The sequence below is a fragment of the Ambystoma mexicanum genome, chromosome 9, assembly GCF_040938575.1.
Source record: "Ambystoma mexicanum isolate Mex_15411 chromosome 9, UKY_AmexF1_1, whole genome shotgun sequence".
Classification (NCBI taxonomy): Eukaryota; Metazoa; Chordata; class Amphibia; order Caudata; family Ambystomatidae; genus Ambystoma; species Ambystoma mexicanum.
Genome location: NC_090931.1, coordinates 475,230,182 through 475,244,073, shown reverse-complemented (window position 1 = coordinate 475,244,073; position 13,892 = coordinate 475,230,182). Strand labels below are relative to the sequence as shown.

General features: G+C 45.3%; 1 protein-coding gene across 2 annotated transcripts in view; it reads left to right on the top strand.

Annotated features, from left to right (window-relative positions):
* NCBP3 (nuclear cap binding subunit 3) overlaps positions 1–13,892 on the top strand; it is a 552,095-nt gene that overhangs the window by 161,990 nt on the left and 376,213 nt on the right. For both annotated transcript variants that reach the window (XM_069615023.1, XM_069615024.1), the window contains one exon: positions 5,203–5,331. In XM_069615023.1, coding sequence (XP_069471124.1) covers positions 5,203–5,331 — 129 coding nt within the window. The remainder of the gene's footprint in view (positions 1–5,202; positions 5,332–13,892) is intronic.

Sequence of the window (13,892 nt, the reverse complement as noted above, 5' to 3'; positions counted from 1 at the left end):
TTGAAGGATCTGAAGAAGGCTTATTCTAACTGATAGACAAATTAATAATTGTTTATGCAAGAAACTTTGAGTGTAAGAGTTTATTTGAATACTTGTAACTGTGAATCTCTGCGTAACTCCACTACAGCTCACATTGACCCGCCTTGAGATAAGCCTGGCTGCTCAACACACTACCAAAGCTGTGTAGTACAAGCTTATACCAAAGGTTGGATTCCCTATACCTGTAGTCAGAGTTGTGTGCAGTGGTCCCAGAGGGTACTGCATACAAACTTTGCCTAACACCCCCGACCCCAACAGGCAGGCTGGCGGTTCTGCTATGGGGAAGACACCCAGCGGCTCAAGCACTACCAAGTCTCATCACACAAAGCACACCTCCCACGACCGAAAGTCGACCATGCTGCAGACCGATAGGACAGACGCCGGGTCGAGGGGGAGGTCCGAACTTTCCCTTTCCTCTGGGCTGTCGCTATCACCACATGACAGGCCCCCGAAACAGACAGTAAAGTTTGTTTCCGACACTGTGTCTAAACCTACAAAGTCCTCAGCCACCGACAACCTGATTTTGAAACATGTGTCGACGGCCTCCAAAAAAAGCACAAAGAGCTCGGAGATGAGCGAGTTAATCAAAAAGCACGTTCCTGACACCCTGTTAAAGGGCTGACGTCCAAGATGGGAAATAGTCCAAGCTACTAAAAGCAGGGATTTCACTACTCCATAAGGCACTCTTTCAGAGGCTATGCACCATAGGAAAACCTCTGTCCGAGAGCCCCCAACTACACCCACTACTCCTGCTCCGTCTGTACTGCCAAGCTCCTCAAAATGGACAACAGAACAATTTGACAACGTTATGAGGAGGATGTCCTGTTTTATTCATTTCTTTGATGACCACCCCAAGGTCATCCAAAATCTTCAGGGAACACCAGAGTGGGGCAGCAGCCTCTCATAGCGGGACAGCAGTCACTCGGCCAACACCCAAAAAAGCCTTCCTAGACTCCACGTGGGCTTCCACCTCGCATCCGGACCTAGTGCAAGACACTACTAGCCCAAGCAAGGCTCCTAGGACCCTGGCACATACACAGACACTGAAGGGGATACGGTGGACATGGACCAATATTATGACGACGATTATCTATACGTCATCCAGTCCCCAGATCACACCGACCCACCGGTGGCAGACTCACTGGTAGACCACCAGTTACAATACAATGACCTGCTCCTAAAGTCTGCAGAGCACTTCAAGATAGACCCACAAGAAGCCCAATGGTGACAAAGACTTTGTGGAAGACATCCTCAGGGATAGAAATGTTGCAACCTAATTTATCCCCTGTTGCAATCGGTGCAGAGACACATCTAACCGTCTCTGCTCACACCCAATTTATCATGGGCAGTCAACCCGCGCATCGAGAAGATGTTCAGACCAGCACCCCCCATACCCCTTCTACATTAGGGGCAGTTAAAGCATGACTCTTTAGTAGTTACTACTACAAGAAAGAGGGCGGGAACCGCTCTGCTGAAGCCCTTCCTGACAAGGAGAGTAAGAACATCTACACCCTGGGCAGGAAGGTAGCTTCTTCGGCAGCATAGCAAACAAGAATTGCTAATAACACAACGCTATTAGCCAGATACAGTTGTCACAAGTGGGAAGAAATCGCTCAACAGATCGAATCTGTCCGAGAGCCCCTAAAAACACAGCTCCCACTCATCGTAGAGGGGAATCAAGTAGCCAACTGCGTCCTCAAAAACCACTTGGACGCAGCCAACAATGCGGGGCGAATCGTTGCAGAAGGCACACTGATTAAATGCCATGCATGGCTACGGTAATCGGGCTTCAAACCTGAAACCCGGGCAGCCCTCCCAAACATGCTCATTGAACCCAATGCTTTGTTTGGCAAAGCAGTGGAGGATGCTCTCAAGAGTGCAAAGGCTGATAACATAGGACACCCTCAAATCCCTAGGGCAGACCACCAACAAGCTCTGTGGGGAAAGAGGGGGCTCTGGCTCTCAACGTTGCAGAGGACAAACTCCCAACGGGCCTCAAATTACAATGAAGGTGGCCAAGGTTCGTCCTGGGGTTCTTCACACAGGCAGACTTCACAACAGGCTTTTCAAAGTGGCCAAAGAATGTCTCGAAGTAGTGGCAGATCCTCCTCCTCAAGAGGGGGCTCAAACCCTCACAAGCAATGACCACCCGCTACAGAGGATCAATTCGGACAAATGGGTACTTTCCACCGTGGTGGGGGTGTATTGCATAGAGCTGATCCAAACACCAGCCAACCACCCACCAAGACAATTACACACTTCCCGGGAAGAACAACGTATCCTGTTGGAAGGGGTGAAGGCACTGCTTCTAAAGGACGCCATAGAAATCGTCCAAACCAGGTAAACCAAGGTATTTATTCAATGTACTTCCTTGTGCTGAAAACAGACTTAACAATACGCCCTGTCCTAGACCTGCACCCTGCAACCACCTATGTCAAGCCACAAAAATTCCACATGACAATGCTACAGGAGGTAATCCCACTGCTGAAGCAGGGGGACTACATGGCAACCTTGGGTATGAAAGATGCGTACTTTCATATTTCAATGTTCCCAGCGCACAGAAGGAACTTGTGCTTCAAAATAGCAAACCAACACTACCAATTCAAGGTGCTAAACTTCGGCATAGCCTCAGCTCCAAGGTTATTTACCAAGGTACTAGCTGTAGTGGCAGCGCATCTACGCAGAGAATCAATCCCAGTGTACCCTTATCTGGATGACTGGCTGATAACAGGGGAGCCCCCCCAAATTTGCAAGCAAAATACCCAGAGAACAATTAATCTCGAGTTACAATGGGGTTTCTAAATCAATGAGAAAAAATCAAGTCTGGTTCCTACCAAGTCCAACTAGTGCTTAGGACCTGTCATAAAGACAGAAGAGAGGTTAGCGAAACAGTGGTGTCAGGCACGTGGTCAGTGGGGTGATCTAGTGGTGGTTTCGCTAACCCTAGTACAAGCACTACGCTGGTGGACAAAGGAAAACCTGTTAAAAGGAAAACCTTTTCACAACCCTACAGTGCAAGCAGTTCTCACAACACACACATCACTCACCGGGTGGGGAGCCCATTACCTTCATCACACAGTGCATCGCCTGTGAACACAGATCTCACCCCAAAATTAAATAAACCTTCTGGAATTGCTAGCAGTGCTCAACGCACTGCAAGCTTTTCAAATGCACCTGTCAGATCAGACAGTACAAATCCTTGCGGACACCACAACTGCCATGTTTTACATAAACAAGCAGGGGGCACACACTCTCCAAGTCTATCCAGCCTAGCACAAAAAATGTGGAAGTGGCACTCAAGCAGGGCGTGTTTCTAACATTGCAACATGTTCCACGGGAACTCAATTCTCTGGCAGACTCATTAAGCAGAGATCCTCTGCCCGAAGCGCACTAGTGGCTGCTCGACAAAAATATCGTAAACAATATCTTCTCGGTACGGGGTTACTCCTTTTAGACTTTTTCGCCACAAGCCAAAACACGCAATGCCCAGACTTTGCATCTAGTTTCCCTAAAACAGGTCCAAGGGGAACACCCTGTGGATGAACTGGTCAGGGAAATTTGCCTACACTTTTCCCCGAACTCTGCTACTGAGCAAAGTGGTAAACAAAATGCACCAAGAACAAGTGAAACTAATCCTCGTTGCTCCTATGGGGGCGAGACATCTCGGTTGCCACATCTGCGCAAACTGGCGATGTGCGATCCATTCAAACTCCTGTTCCCCTACAACATGCTTACACAGCTTGAGGGACTATGTTACACCCACAACCCCAGTCCATGGACTTGGCAGCTTGGCTCCAGAAGTCATAGAATTTGGTAATTTAAAACTACCTCAAAGATATATGGACATCCTCAAGGAGGCACGTAAACCAAACACAAGACACTGTAATTTTAACAAATGGGAAGGATTTGTAATATGTTTCCAGTCAAAACAAATAAACCCGATAGAATGTACTCCATCACACAGTCGCCATTAAATGCTCCACTTATTAAACTTGGGGCTAGTATTTAACTCAATCAGAGTTCACCTAGCGGCTCTATCCGCATACACCACTTCTCAAAGAAAGGTGTCCTGGTGGAAGATCCCTGTCATTAAGGCATTCATGGAGGGAGAAAAAAAAACACATCCTCCAATTTCAAACCCACCTCCATGCTGGGACGTAAAGGTGGTACTTGCAAAGCTCATAGGACCCCCCCTTTGAGCCTGTGCACAAGCCCTGCCTTAAACACCTTAGATATAAACCAGCTTTTCTGGTGGCTATCACCTCCATACGAAGAGTCTGTGAACTATAAGCTTTGTCAGTGCAAAACCGTTTGTGGATAACAAAGACAAATTGATACGAAGAACGCACCCTAGGTTTTCACCTAAGTTTATTTCTAAGTTCCATGTTAATCAGTCCATCTAACGACTGGCTTTCTTTCAAAATCCATCAAGCTTTGCTGAGAAAAAAACTCCCTACACTATTTGTAAACAAGCCAAGACTGCTTAGAAAAACAGACCAACTGTTTGTCTCCATAGCACCTGGCAGGGAAGGTGACCACGTTTCAAACAACGCCATCTCCAGATGGATAGTCAGATGCACACAGCTCTGCTACTCTTTGTCAAATAAAATTCTCCCTTTCACACCAAGAGCTCTCTCTACAGGGGTACAGGACCTACCTGGCGTTTATTGCTAACGACCCGCTGGATGCCATTTGTAAAGCAGATTCACGGGTGGGACAAGCAGTGCTAAAACAATTACTTGCCACTGTAACTTTTCATAACCCACCACCTTCTCCAGACACTGCACACTAATCTATGCATAGCATGTGATCTAAGCAGATTCCACAAGCCTCAGATGGGATACATTACTGTACTCATGCTACACTTCATGCTGCCTCATGTGTGAAACAACACAATCTGAAGGACCTCGACATGTGAAGGACCATGGGTACAGTAGAAGTCACACTAGGGATAGTATTACTGGCACGCCCTGTCGATGTCCCTTTTCGAGTTTCGAAAATCAAAACTGTAATACTCTGCAGCTACCACTAGATGTCGGCCTATGTATTGCATGTGAATCTAAGCAGATACATTATTCACTGTAATCTTATTTCTGATGATTGTATCGCATATAAGCCTAACACATCTTTCTGAATTAATAGTAATTCTTCCTTATTTTGCAGGCAATGTTGTGTGGCTCGATGAGGTAACTGCCACTCGTGCACTTTTAAATATGAGCAGCATATCTACAGATGGAGAAAAAATTAAAAATGATGAAAAGCGAGAACGCCATTCTCCAAAATCAAAAAAAGGTAACCGTCTCTGCTAGGGAAAATGGTATTTCTTTGCGTTTGCTTTCTGTCGTGGAAATGTTGAGTTTGTGTAAATTAACATAATTGATCCCTTCCTTTTTTTGTTGACAATAGCATGTTGGTCTGTTCACTTACATACACGTGAATACTTGTTCCTGTCACCCTCGACTCATAGGAATCTTTACTCTTGTTTAGCAGACCTAAGGGGCACGTTGGGCCATTTGTCTCTTGTGCAGTCACAATCTTCCCTGCATTCCTCATCTCTGAATTCTACAAGTAGGTTTGTTTAACGTAAGTGTAGGCTGAGATTAAAATCGAGGGCTTCTTGTTCATTCTCTGACAAACTGGCCTGTCGTCTGCTCAAAGGCAATACTGACTCTCTGTCCGCACCAAGAAGAGAGTCCACATTCAAGCTTGCGTCATCTAACAACTCGGCCGAACTCTTTAAAATCTGCAAGGAGCTGGCCAACCCTGCTGCAGTCTCTACCCCTCCTCCTGCCCCCCAGGCTCTTTGCAATGCCCTTGCCTCTCGCTTTTTCTCTAAAACCCAGGACATCCTGTCCACCCTCCCTTCCCTCCCCCTCTTGTCTCTGCTTGCTGATCCTCCTTCATCTACCCCCCCAACCCTCCTTTCTCATCCTATCCTCTTTTCTCCCCTGATGAGGTCGCTAAACAAGTTCGATCTATGAAAGCCTCATCAAAACAGGTTCATCCCTGTTCCTCTGAAACCATCAAGGACCATATCAATACCCTAGCTCCAGCCCTTGCCCATTTTTGCAACCTCTCCTTCTCCTCGGGATCCTTCCCCTCCCCTCTGAAGCACTCCCTTGTGCCTCCTCTCCTCAAGGAACCCACACCTGATCCTTCTTGTCCAGCTAACTGTTGCCCATTTCCATTAATCCCTTTTTAGGTAAACTCCTGGCCAGGCTGGCCGTCAGAATGAAGCTTAACTTTCATTCTGATTCTGTTGGCTTTCTCCATGACACCAATCTGGCGTCAGAGCTGCCAGAACCACAGAAACTGCTCTCCTGAACATCCGTGAAGATCTGCTCTCCAACCTTGACTCTAACATTCCCTCTGTCCTCATCCTACTCGATCTCTCTTCTGCCTTCGACACGGTGAACCATATCACCCTGCTCAACCGTCTCTGTGACAACCTGGGTATCACCAATCAGGCTCTGGCCTGCCTGGCTGTCCTCTTTCCTCTCTGATCGACCCTCCCAGGTCCAACTTGGGTCCTTCCTATGATCTACCTGTGGTGTTCCCCTGGGGGTCTAAACCTGCTCCCTGGCTTTTCAACCAATACCTGGCAACTCTCGCCCACTGCATTGCCTATTTCTGCTCAAATTTCCAGAGCTATGCGGACGACACTCTGATTGCCTAACTGCCATTCAAGATTGGTGTGCTGCCAACGATCTTTGTCTAAATGCCAACAAGACTGAGATCCTCCTCATTGGTACCCCTTCACCATCCTTTTCCCTCACTCTCTGTCCGGCCTCCTTTGTCCCTCCTCCTACCCCTACCTGTGAGGCTAAGAACCTGGGGTCATCTTTGACTCCACACTTTCCTTCTCCTCCCACATCTGACGTCTCCAAAAAGTCAAACTTCCTACTGCACCTCTCCAGAGGTACTCTGCCTTTCCTTTCCTTCCCCCACAAGCTCAATGTATCCCAAGCTCTGGTTCTCTCTTGGTTGGACTACTGCAACAGCCTCTTTCTAAATCTACCTGCCTCCACTCTCCGCCCTTTACAACTAATCCAGAACAGGACTGCAAGACTTGTCCTTGGCCTCAAGCGCTGGGATTGTATCTCTCCAGCTCTGAAATCTCTTCATTGGCTCCCAGTGGATGCAATGATACATTTTAAAACCCTCTGCATTGTCCACAAGCTTTCTGGGACCTGGGTCCAAAATACCTTCAACTATTCCTCCATAAATACCTCCCCTCTCGAGCTCTTCGCTCCTCTACCTCTAACTCCCTCAGGGACAGTCATTTTTCAAAGAAACGAGCTGGGGGTAGATCTGTCTTCGGCTGGGGGCCACCCTTTGGAACAGCCTCCCTGCCACTCTGTAACTTGAGGAGAACCATCTCCGGTTCAGGAAGCACCTCAAGACCATTCTCTTTGTTTCTACCTGTGCCCCCGTTCTCCCCTGCTGATCTGTTTTCTCTCTCAGCACTGTGCACCTGGCCACCCTCTGTTTCCCGGGCCCAGGTACCTGCTCACCCTGCCACCATCCTGCGCTGCCTCCGTGCCACCCCTTTTACTGGGGTCTGTATCTGTACCCATACAGTCCCCTACCCTGCTTTTCTTCTGCACTTATCAGATTTACTCTGTTGGCTAAACCCAGCACTTGCCACTTTATGGCTGCACTACCACTGTTTATCGCCTTTATTTATTCTATTTATTATTATTTATCTGTTTCTCCTCTGTTCTGCACTTTCCACTTCTCCCCCCTTCCATGCACTTTTCCCCTTTTCCCTTTACCATGCGCCTTGTAGGATCGTTGTTTTGTTCTCCCTTGTTCACCACCCTTGCTTTGTCGTGCTCTGAAAAACTTGTGTACGAGCGCGATATACATAAAATATCAGATCATATTGTTGTGCTTGTTTTTCCTGCTATGTCATGAATACTGGGAAATACTTTCTGCAGTGTCAGTTTCTTCCAACTTGCATCACCGAGGTTGAGGTGGGCTATCAAGATAGGTGTCGAGCATGACCAGAGAGAGGCAATCAAGATTAGTTTGTGGAGTCAGTGGACACCTGATATTGGTTCAAGCTAGTCTGCACAGTGATTCGGCCACCCACCCCAGCAACTGCTTCTACCAAGAAGTCCAGTTCTGCTGGCCTACTATTTCTGTTTTTTTTGTTTCCTAGCCTGATTCTGGCACTCACTCCTGGCCTCGCTTTCAATACTGTCCAAATTGTAACATTGTTCTTTTGTAAATGCACTTAGTTTCCTTCTGACCATTATTTTTGTTAAAGCCTTTTTGTTAGAGTAGATTTCCATCTTTGTGTGAAATTCTCTCCACCTGTGAGGTCCCCAGCACTTTTTGCTGAACTCTTGGATTTGTTGACATTATTCTCCTGAGTGAGTGGGAACCTTTTTCCACACTCGGTCATTTGTTTACTCTGATCATGGGAACAATTTTAACTCTTCCTGGTATTTTTAAAAATTATTTTTTTGTCAAATGGTCTATCCAAAATAAACATGAACACAAAAATACATAATTAAACTAATAATACTAGAAAGTCGGATCACATAAAATACACTAATCAAAATAATTTACATGAAAACATGAAATGCTATTAAACAAGATTTATCTGCGCGAGGTAATGATAAAGGGCAATTAAAATGGATTTGGGACAGTGATCCAAATACAATCTTTCCCATACAAATTCCAATGGGTTCAACCTAAGTCCATACACTGCACTTCCAAAAATGTTACTTCTCAGGTTTGCCAAAGCAGGTCAGTCAAGGAGGAATTTTAGCAATTCGGGTGAATTGGCACATTGACAGTTTGGACTGGTTAGATTATTTTCCTTTCATAGAAACCTATTTGCTACCGTCAGTAACAAATTAAAATGAAACAGAAGAATAGTTCTGGCAAATTTCCAGTAATGATACAATACCAAATAAGGTGCACTGGATCAACATTTCTGATTACTCATAAAGAGATTGTTATATTGTTTGTAGCCCTGTATTTTCTCACACGTTTGGACCCAGTCTCTTTGCCAGAAGCGGTTTTTCACCAGCAAGATGTTACTCTCTCTTCCATACAACTACATAAATCACCCAGTTGCGTTTTACAACGCTGCATAAAGGGGTACTTAATTTGAATATGATCGTTATTAATCAACTCATAGATTGAGCTAGTCAGGGATTGGGAACAATTTCTGCAAAGATACATTTTTTTCCCATAACATCTTAGTGTTTAAGGAAATCTAATCCATATCGTATGATGGTCATAGGGACCGCTTTTGGCAACCCCAATGTACCCTTCCAAAATATTCCTTAAATAAGGTTGAAATTGTAATTGTTTAACTTGTGGTGCACTTCCAAACCATGATAACATGGCTGGAATCACCTCAGAATCATAATATTTCTTTACAGGCTCCAGTGAGAATCTGCCAAAGTGAAAATGCCGGGCTTTCATTTGGCGTAATATACAATTAGCTTTAGTAATGAGATGTACAGTCAAACAATATTTCAATTGGGTACCTTAGATGTTAAACCCCAAATATTTTATAAAATTGACCTCTTCTATTTGTTTTGCGAATTCAAGGTTCAATTTGTGCTTGTTCCTTTTTTACAGGGTCCAAACACTTGACAGATTCTTGACAGCGTACATGCCAAAAGCATCCAAAAGTCAGGAAATTCGTTCTATACTGCAGTCCAAAAGCCAAATGTCATCCACATATGTTAGCCAGAACAATTTACACCCATACACCAGAGTGGACATAAACGTGGACTCTGCAAGTTCGTGTCCTAAATCAGGTAGGTAGATGTTAAATAGTAACAGAGCCAGCACTTCGCCTGGCACAACCAGGTGGATATATCAATTTTTCAATTTACCTTGCTGACTTAGCCTAACTCTCAATGTGTGTTGGAGTGAAGTTAAATCAGTATGGCCAACAAGTTAATTGGAATACCCCATTTTACTAGCTTAGTCCACAACAATTTTCTGTCTGTTTCATCAAAGGCCAGTGATGGGTTATCAGGTTATAAAATTGCGGCAAAAATGCAGCCGGTAAAAAAAATTGTGGCAAAAATGCTGTAGTTTGACCTGGTAAAGGTGTACCCCATTATACCATTTAAGGGGAGCGGGGGTTGCAGGGCTGTGCCCTGCTCCCCTTAAATGGTAGAATGGGTTCGGGGGTTGCAGGGGTGTCCCCTGCATCCTTTACATGATTGTGGCGCAAAAGACCATGGCATTTTTGCAGCAATATTTTGTATTCACAGCCATTTTTGCCGCAATTGTAAGACATGGAACTAGTGATGGGTCGATCGACACTGAATAAATTAGAGTTGGCTTTTGCGAAACAAACTACTGTAGGTGGTCAAATATAAGCCCTGCAGTAGATGTTCCCACTCCCTTTATGAAGCTAATTTGATTTGGTTTGATCAAACCCATTAAGGAGGACCAAGATAGTAATTAAATCAGCACAAGAGACGCAAAGATTTTAGAGTCTGTGTCCAAAAGCGCGATCAGTCTGTATTAGGTTATACCTCCTTGCATTTTTTATAAATGTGCACAAATATTGCGGTATGCCATGAGGCAGGTAATTGCCGCCTATCAAGAACCGATCTGAACACTTTAAATGGAAGTGAGGCCCAAAAACTGGAATCGTATCTTTTCATTATTTCTTTTTGGAGTCCTGCTTTCCTCTATTTTTATAATCATCTACAATTTACTAAATCAGCAACTAGCGCTTTCTGTTCAGTGTTGCTGGAGGCTCCTAGAGCTTCCCTGTGATTGTTTTTACTTTGCTTGGCAAACTTAAAGTTACCAAGGCAAAGGGATACGTTTTATCCTTCCTGTGTTTTATTTTGCGAGTTTGGCCCACCCCACCACACCTGATATGGATTGCTGAGGGGATCCAATGTATCTCTTTTCTTGACTCTCCACTAAAGATTTTGGTTACTGTGACAGGTCCATTTGTGCAGGCTGGTGGCAGTGTACATTTTGCACAACTTTTTGTGAACTTTAATTGCAGGCTGACTTTGCGACTGCTGTAGAGGAAACGAGGGACACCATTTGCACAAAATGGTGGCTATACTTTTTAAGCCCTGAACAAGATAGCATGACCTTTCTTATACCCTGTTAGGTGGGGAAGGGTCCTCTCGTCTTTGCCAGAGCTCCCTTGCAAAGCCTGCAAGGACCCTTTGAGTGACTCGCCAGCCCTTTTGTCCTGCAATGTGCCTGAGAGAAAACCGTTCAGTCTGGCTGTCCCCATTGGACAGCTATTCCCGATTTTGAATGCTGCATGGAATACGATTGGTGGGCTCAGCCAGGTTTCCTGCATAAATCCGGAGGTCCTGTGGCTGAAACAGAGTCGACCACCGGAACAGAAGAATCTGAAGAAGAACGGAAACGCCAACAACTTCCAACCTCAACTTCCAAGCCACAGGGGAGATCCAAAGATGACTTTCTCCCTTGGACTGGTGGGTCTTCCAGTCCCAAGACTAACAGCATTTTGCGCCATCCCTTGAAGAGCTGTGACCTCCACGACCTGCAATTCGCCAATACTCTGGGACCTCGGCTGCATCGCTGCCAGTCAATTCACATTTTTTCCTTTCAGAGTCAGACCCTAGTTTTACACACATCTTTCAGTTGTTCTACTGTCAGGCATGTCAGGGCTGACTCATTTAAGTTATCCATATTTGGCTGTTACAATTGCTTAACTTTTTGGTGGAGCTTAGTCTTGTGGCTATTTGTTGTAATTGTGCCCAACTAAATCAGTCGCTGTAACCACTCTACACCAATCCCACCGCCTGCCACAAGTGTTGGGTAAGAATTGATGCAGTCATACTGTGTGGGACTACCCAACCCTTATCTGCTTGGTATGTCAACCCACCTTTTGGTAAAGGTCTGAACTGTACAAGTTGGTAGTGTGACTGAGCAGCCAGGCCTATCTCAAGAGAGGTAAACGTTAGTTGCAGAGCTGTACAAATGAAATCTGTAAATAAAAGTAGCCAAGTAACACTTGCACTCAAGGTTTCAGTTATAAATATTTATTTAACATCAATTTTTAACTGAGTGTTCTTTAAAAAGGCAATTTGTGTAACAATGGAAATATACTTTAAAGTTACTTTTCAGAATCAGAACAAGTTAGTATATAATCTTTGGATATGCTTCTTACACAATTCCTACACCCTGACGTGACTTAAATCACAAGGACAGTAATGGCATTTATATATCACACTCACACTAGTTATACTTTAAAGATTCCGAGGTTGCAAAAAGGAAAGGTTTAAGGAAGGACAAGGTTGAACAGGTTCTCATTAAATGTGCGGACAACTAAATATTCCAATGAAATCTAGACAAGCCTTTGCCAACAGTAACAGTTCACAACTAGCTACCACCTATGAGGGAAAAACAATATCAAAGTCAATGGACTAGAAGAGTCTTCAGGGAGCCAGGACAGCCAAAGTCAATTGGAGCACACACTATGGAGCTGAGGCACTACTTAGATCAGAAAAAGTATTGCACAAAGTTAGTGAATTTGTCGAAAAATCACTTGTACAGTAGGTATCAAGCTGTTTAGCCTGTAAAAAAGGGAGTTGGAATAGTCTCTAAAAGGTAAGCCACTGCAATTCCCAACTGAGAAAAGCACAACTAAAAGGCAATAAGATAAGTACCCCAAGCCTAAACAGTACCTCTGGTTTGAAGAATAGTGGTCCAATTGGATTCTGTCTTGCTAAAGCGGTGCTGACCCTTTGTTCCTGAGCCTGAGTCGTGGGGACAAGAGGAAGGACATCTGGAGGGTGGCTGCGGCGGTACTTGGGAGTTCGTCGGCAGCTATGGGCTCTTTACGGTTCAGTGGCACTTAAAGAGCACTGATAAGGATCTCGGGTACCGTTTGGGCTTCCGTCACTCCTTGGGTCCTGCAATGTTGTGAGGGGACTCGAGATCTGGTCGTCTTGCTTCGGGAGGGTCCTTGAGTAGACTCCTGGACCTTCTAGCCGGATTCATTACTGCATCAGATGTTTCACTCGACTACAGATTACTCGACCCCTGGCATTTTGTTCTTACAGCAGCAAAGAAGTAAAGCCAGTCGGGCAGATGGTCCAGTGGAATTGATCTCTGGGTTAGTTGGCCCCACTAACTCAAGAGGAGAAGTTGTTCCGTCCAGAGCTTCTCCGTTGAAATGAAAGAGTTTCAGCACAGAAGCAGGGCTTCACCGTGAAATTCAAATGTCCGGAGGACGTAGCAAGCTTTGTTCACGGTTTCTTCAACGAGTGTTTCTCCCAGTGGTCGACTGCCACTAGTCCCAAAACTCTCGCCTTTTAAGCAGGTTTCTCCCATTCATGCACAGCTTATGCTGTCACTCACACAGCAGGGTGGCCAGCCAGCTAATCAGGACTGGTTGTATTCAGGCATTCCTAGAGACGAAGGACAGGGGGGAGTTCATGACCCTCCCTCACATCCTGTCCTTCCAGGCACACTGGAGCCAGAGGCGGGCTTCAGGGCTGAAGCCCACCCAAGGCAAGGCAAGGCAAGGCAAGGCAAGGCAAGGCAAGACAGAGGGCTCATATCTGTCTCAACGCACAGAGTAAAACCCAAAGACCTCACAAATAGAAAATGGCTAAAAAAGAAGAGAGGGGCCAGTTTGACAAAATGGTCACCCACGGGTGCTGTACTACAGCTGGGGGTTCAGACTGCAGTAAAAAAGCACAATTGTAGGAAAAATTAAACCACTGCCTCTAGCCATTTAACTTAGTGAGGGTAACATAAAAATGTTACATGAGGATGTAGGATAAGGGGCTACTAGGTAACCCCTAGCACTCCACATAAAATGTGTGTGCTGGACCAACAAAGAGAAAAGGTAAGTAAAGTCAATT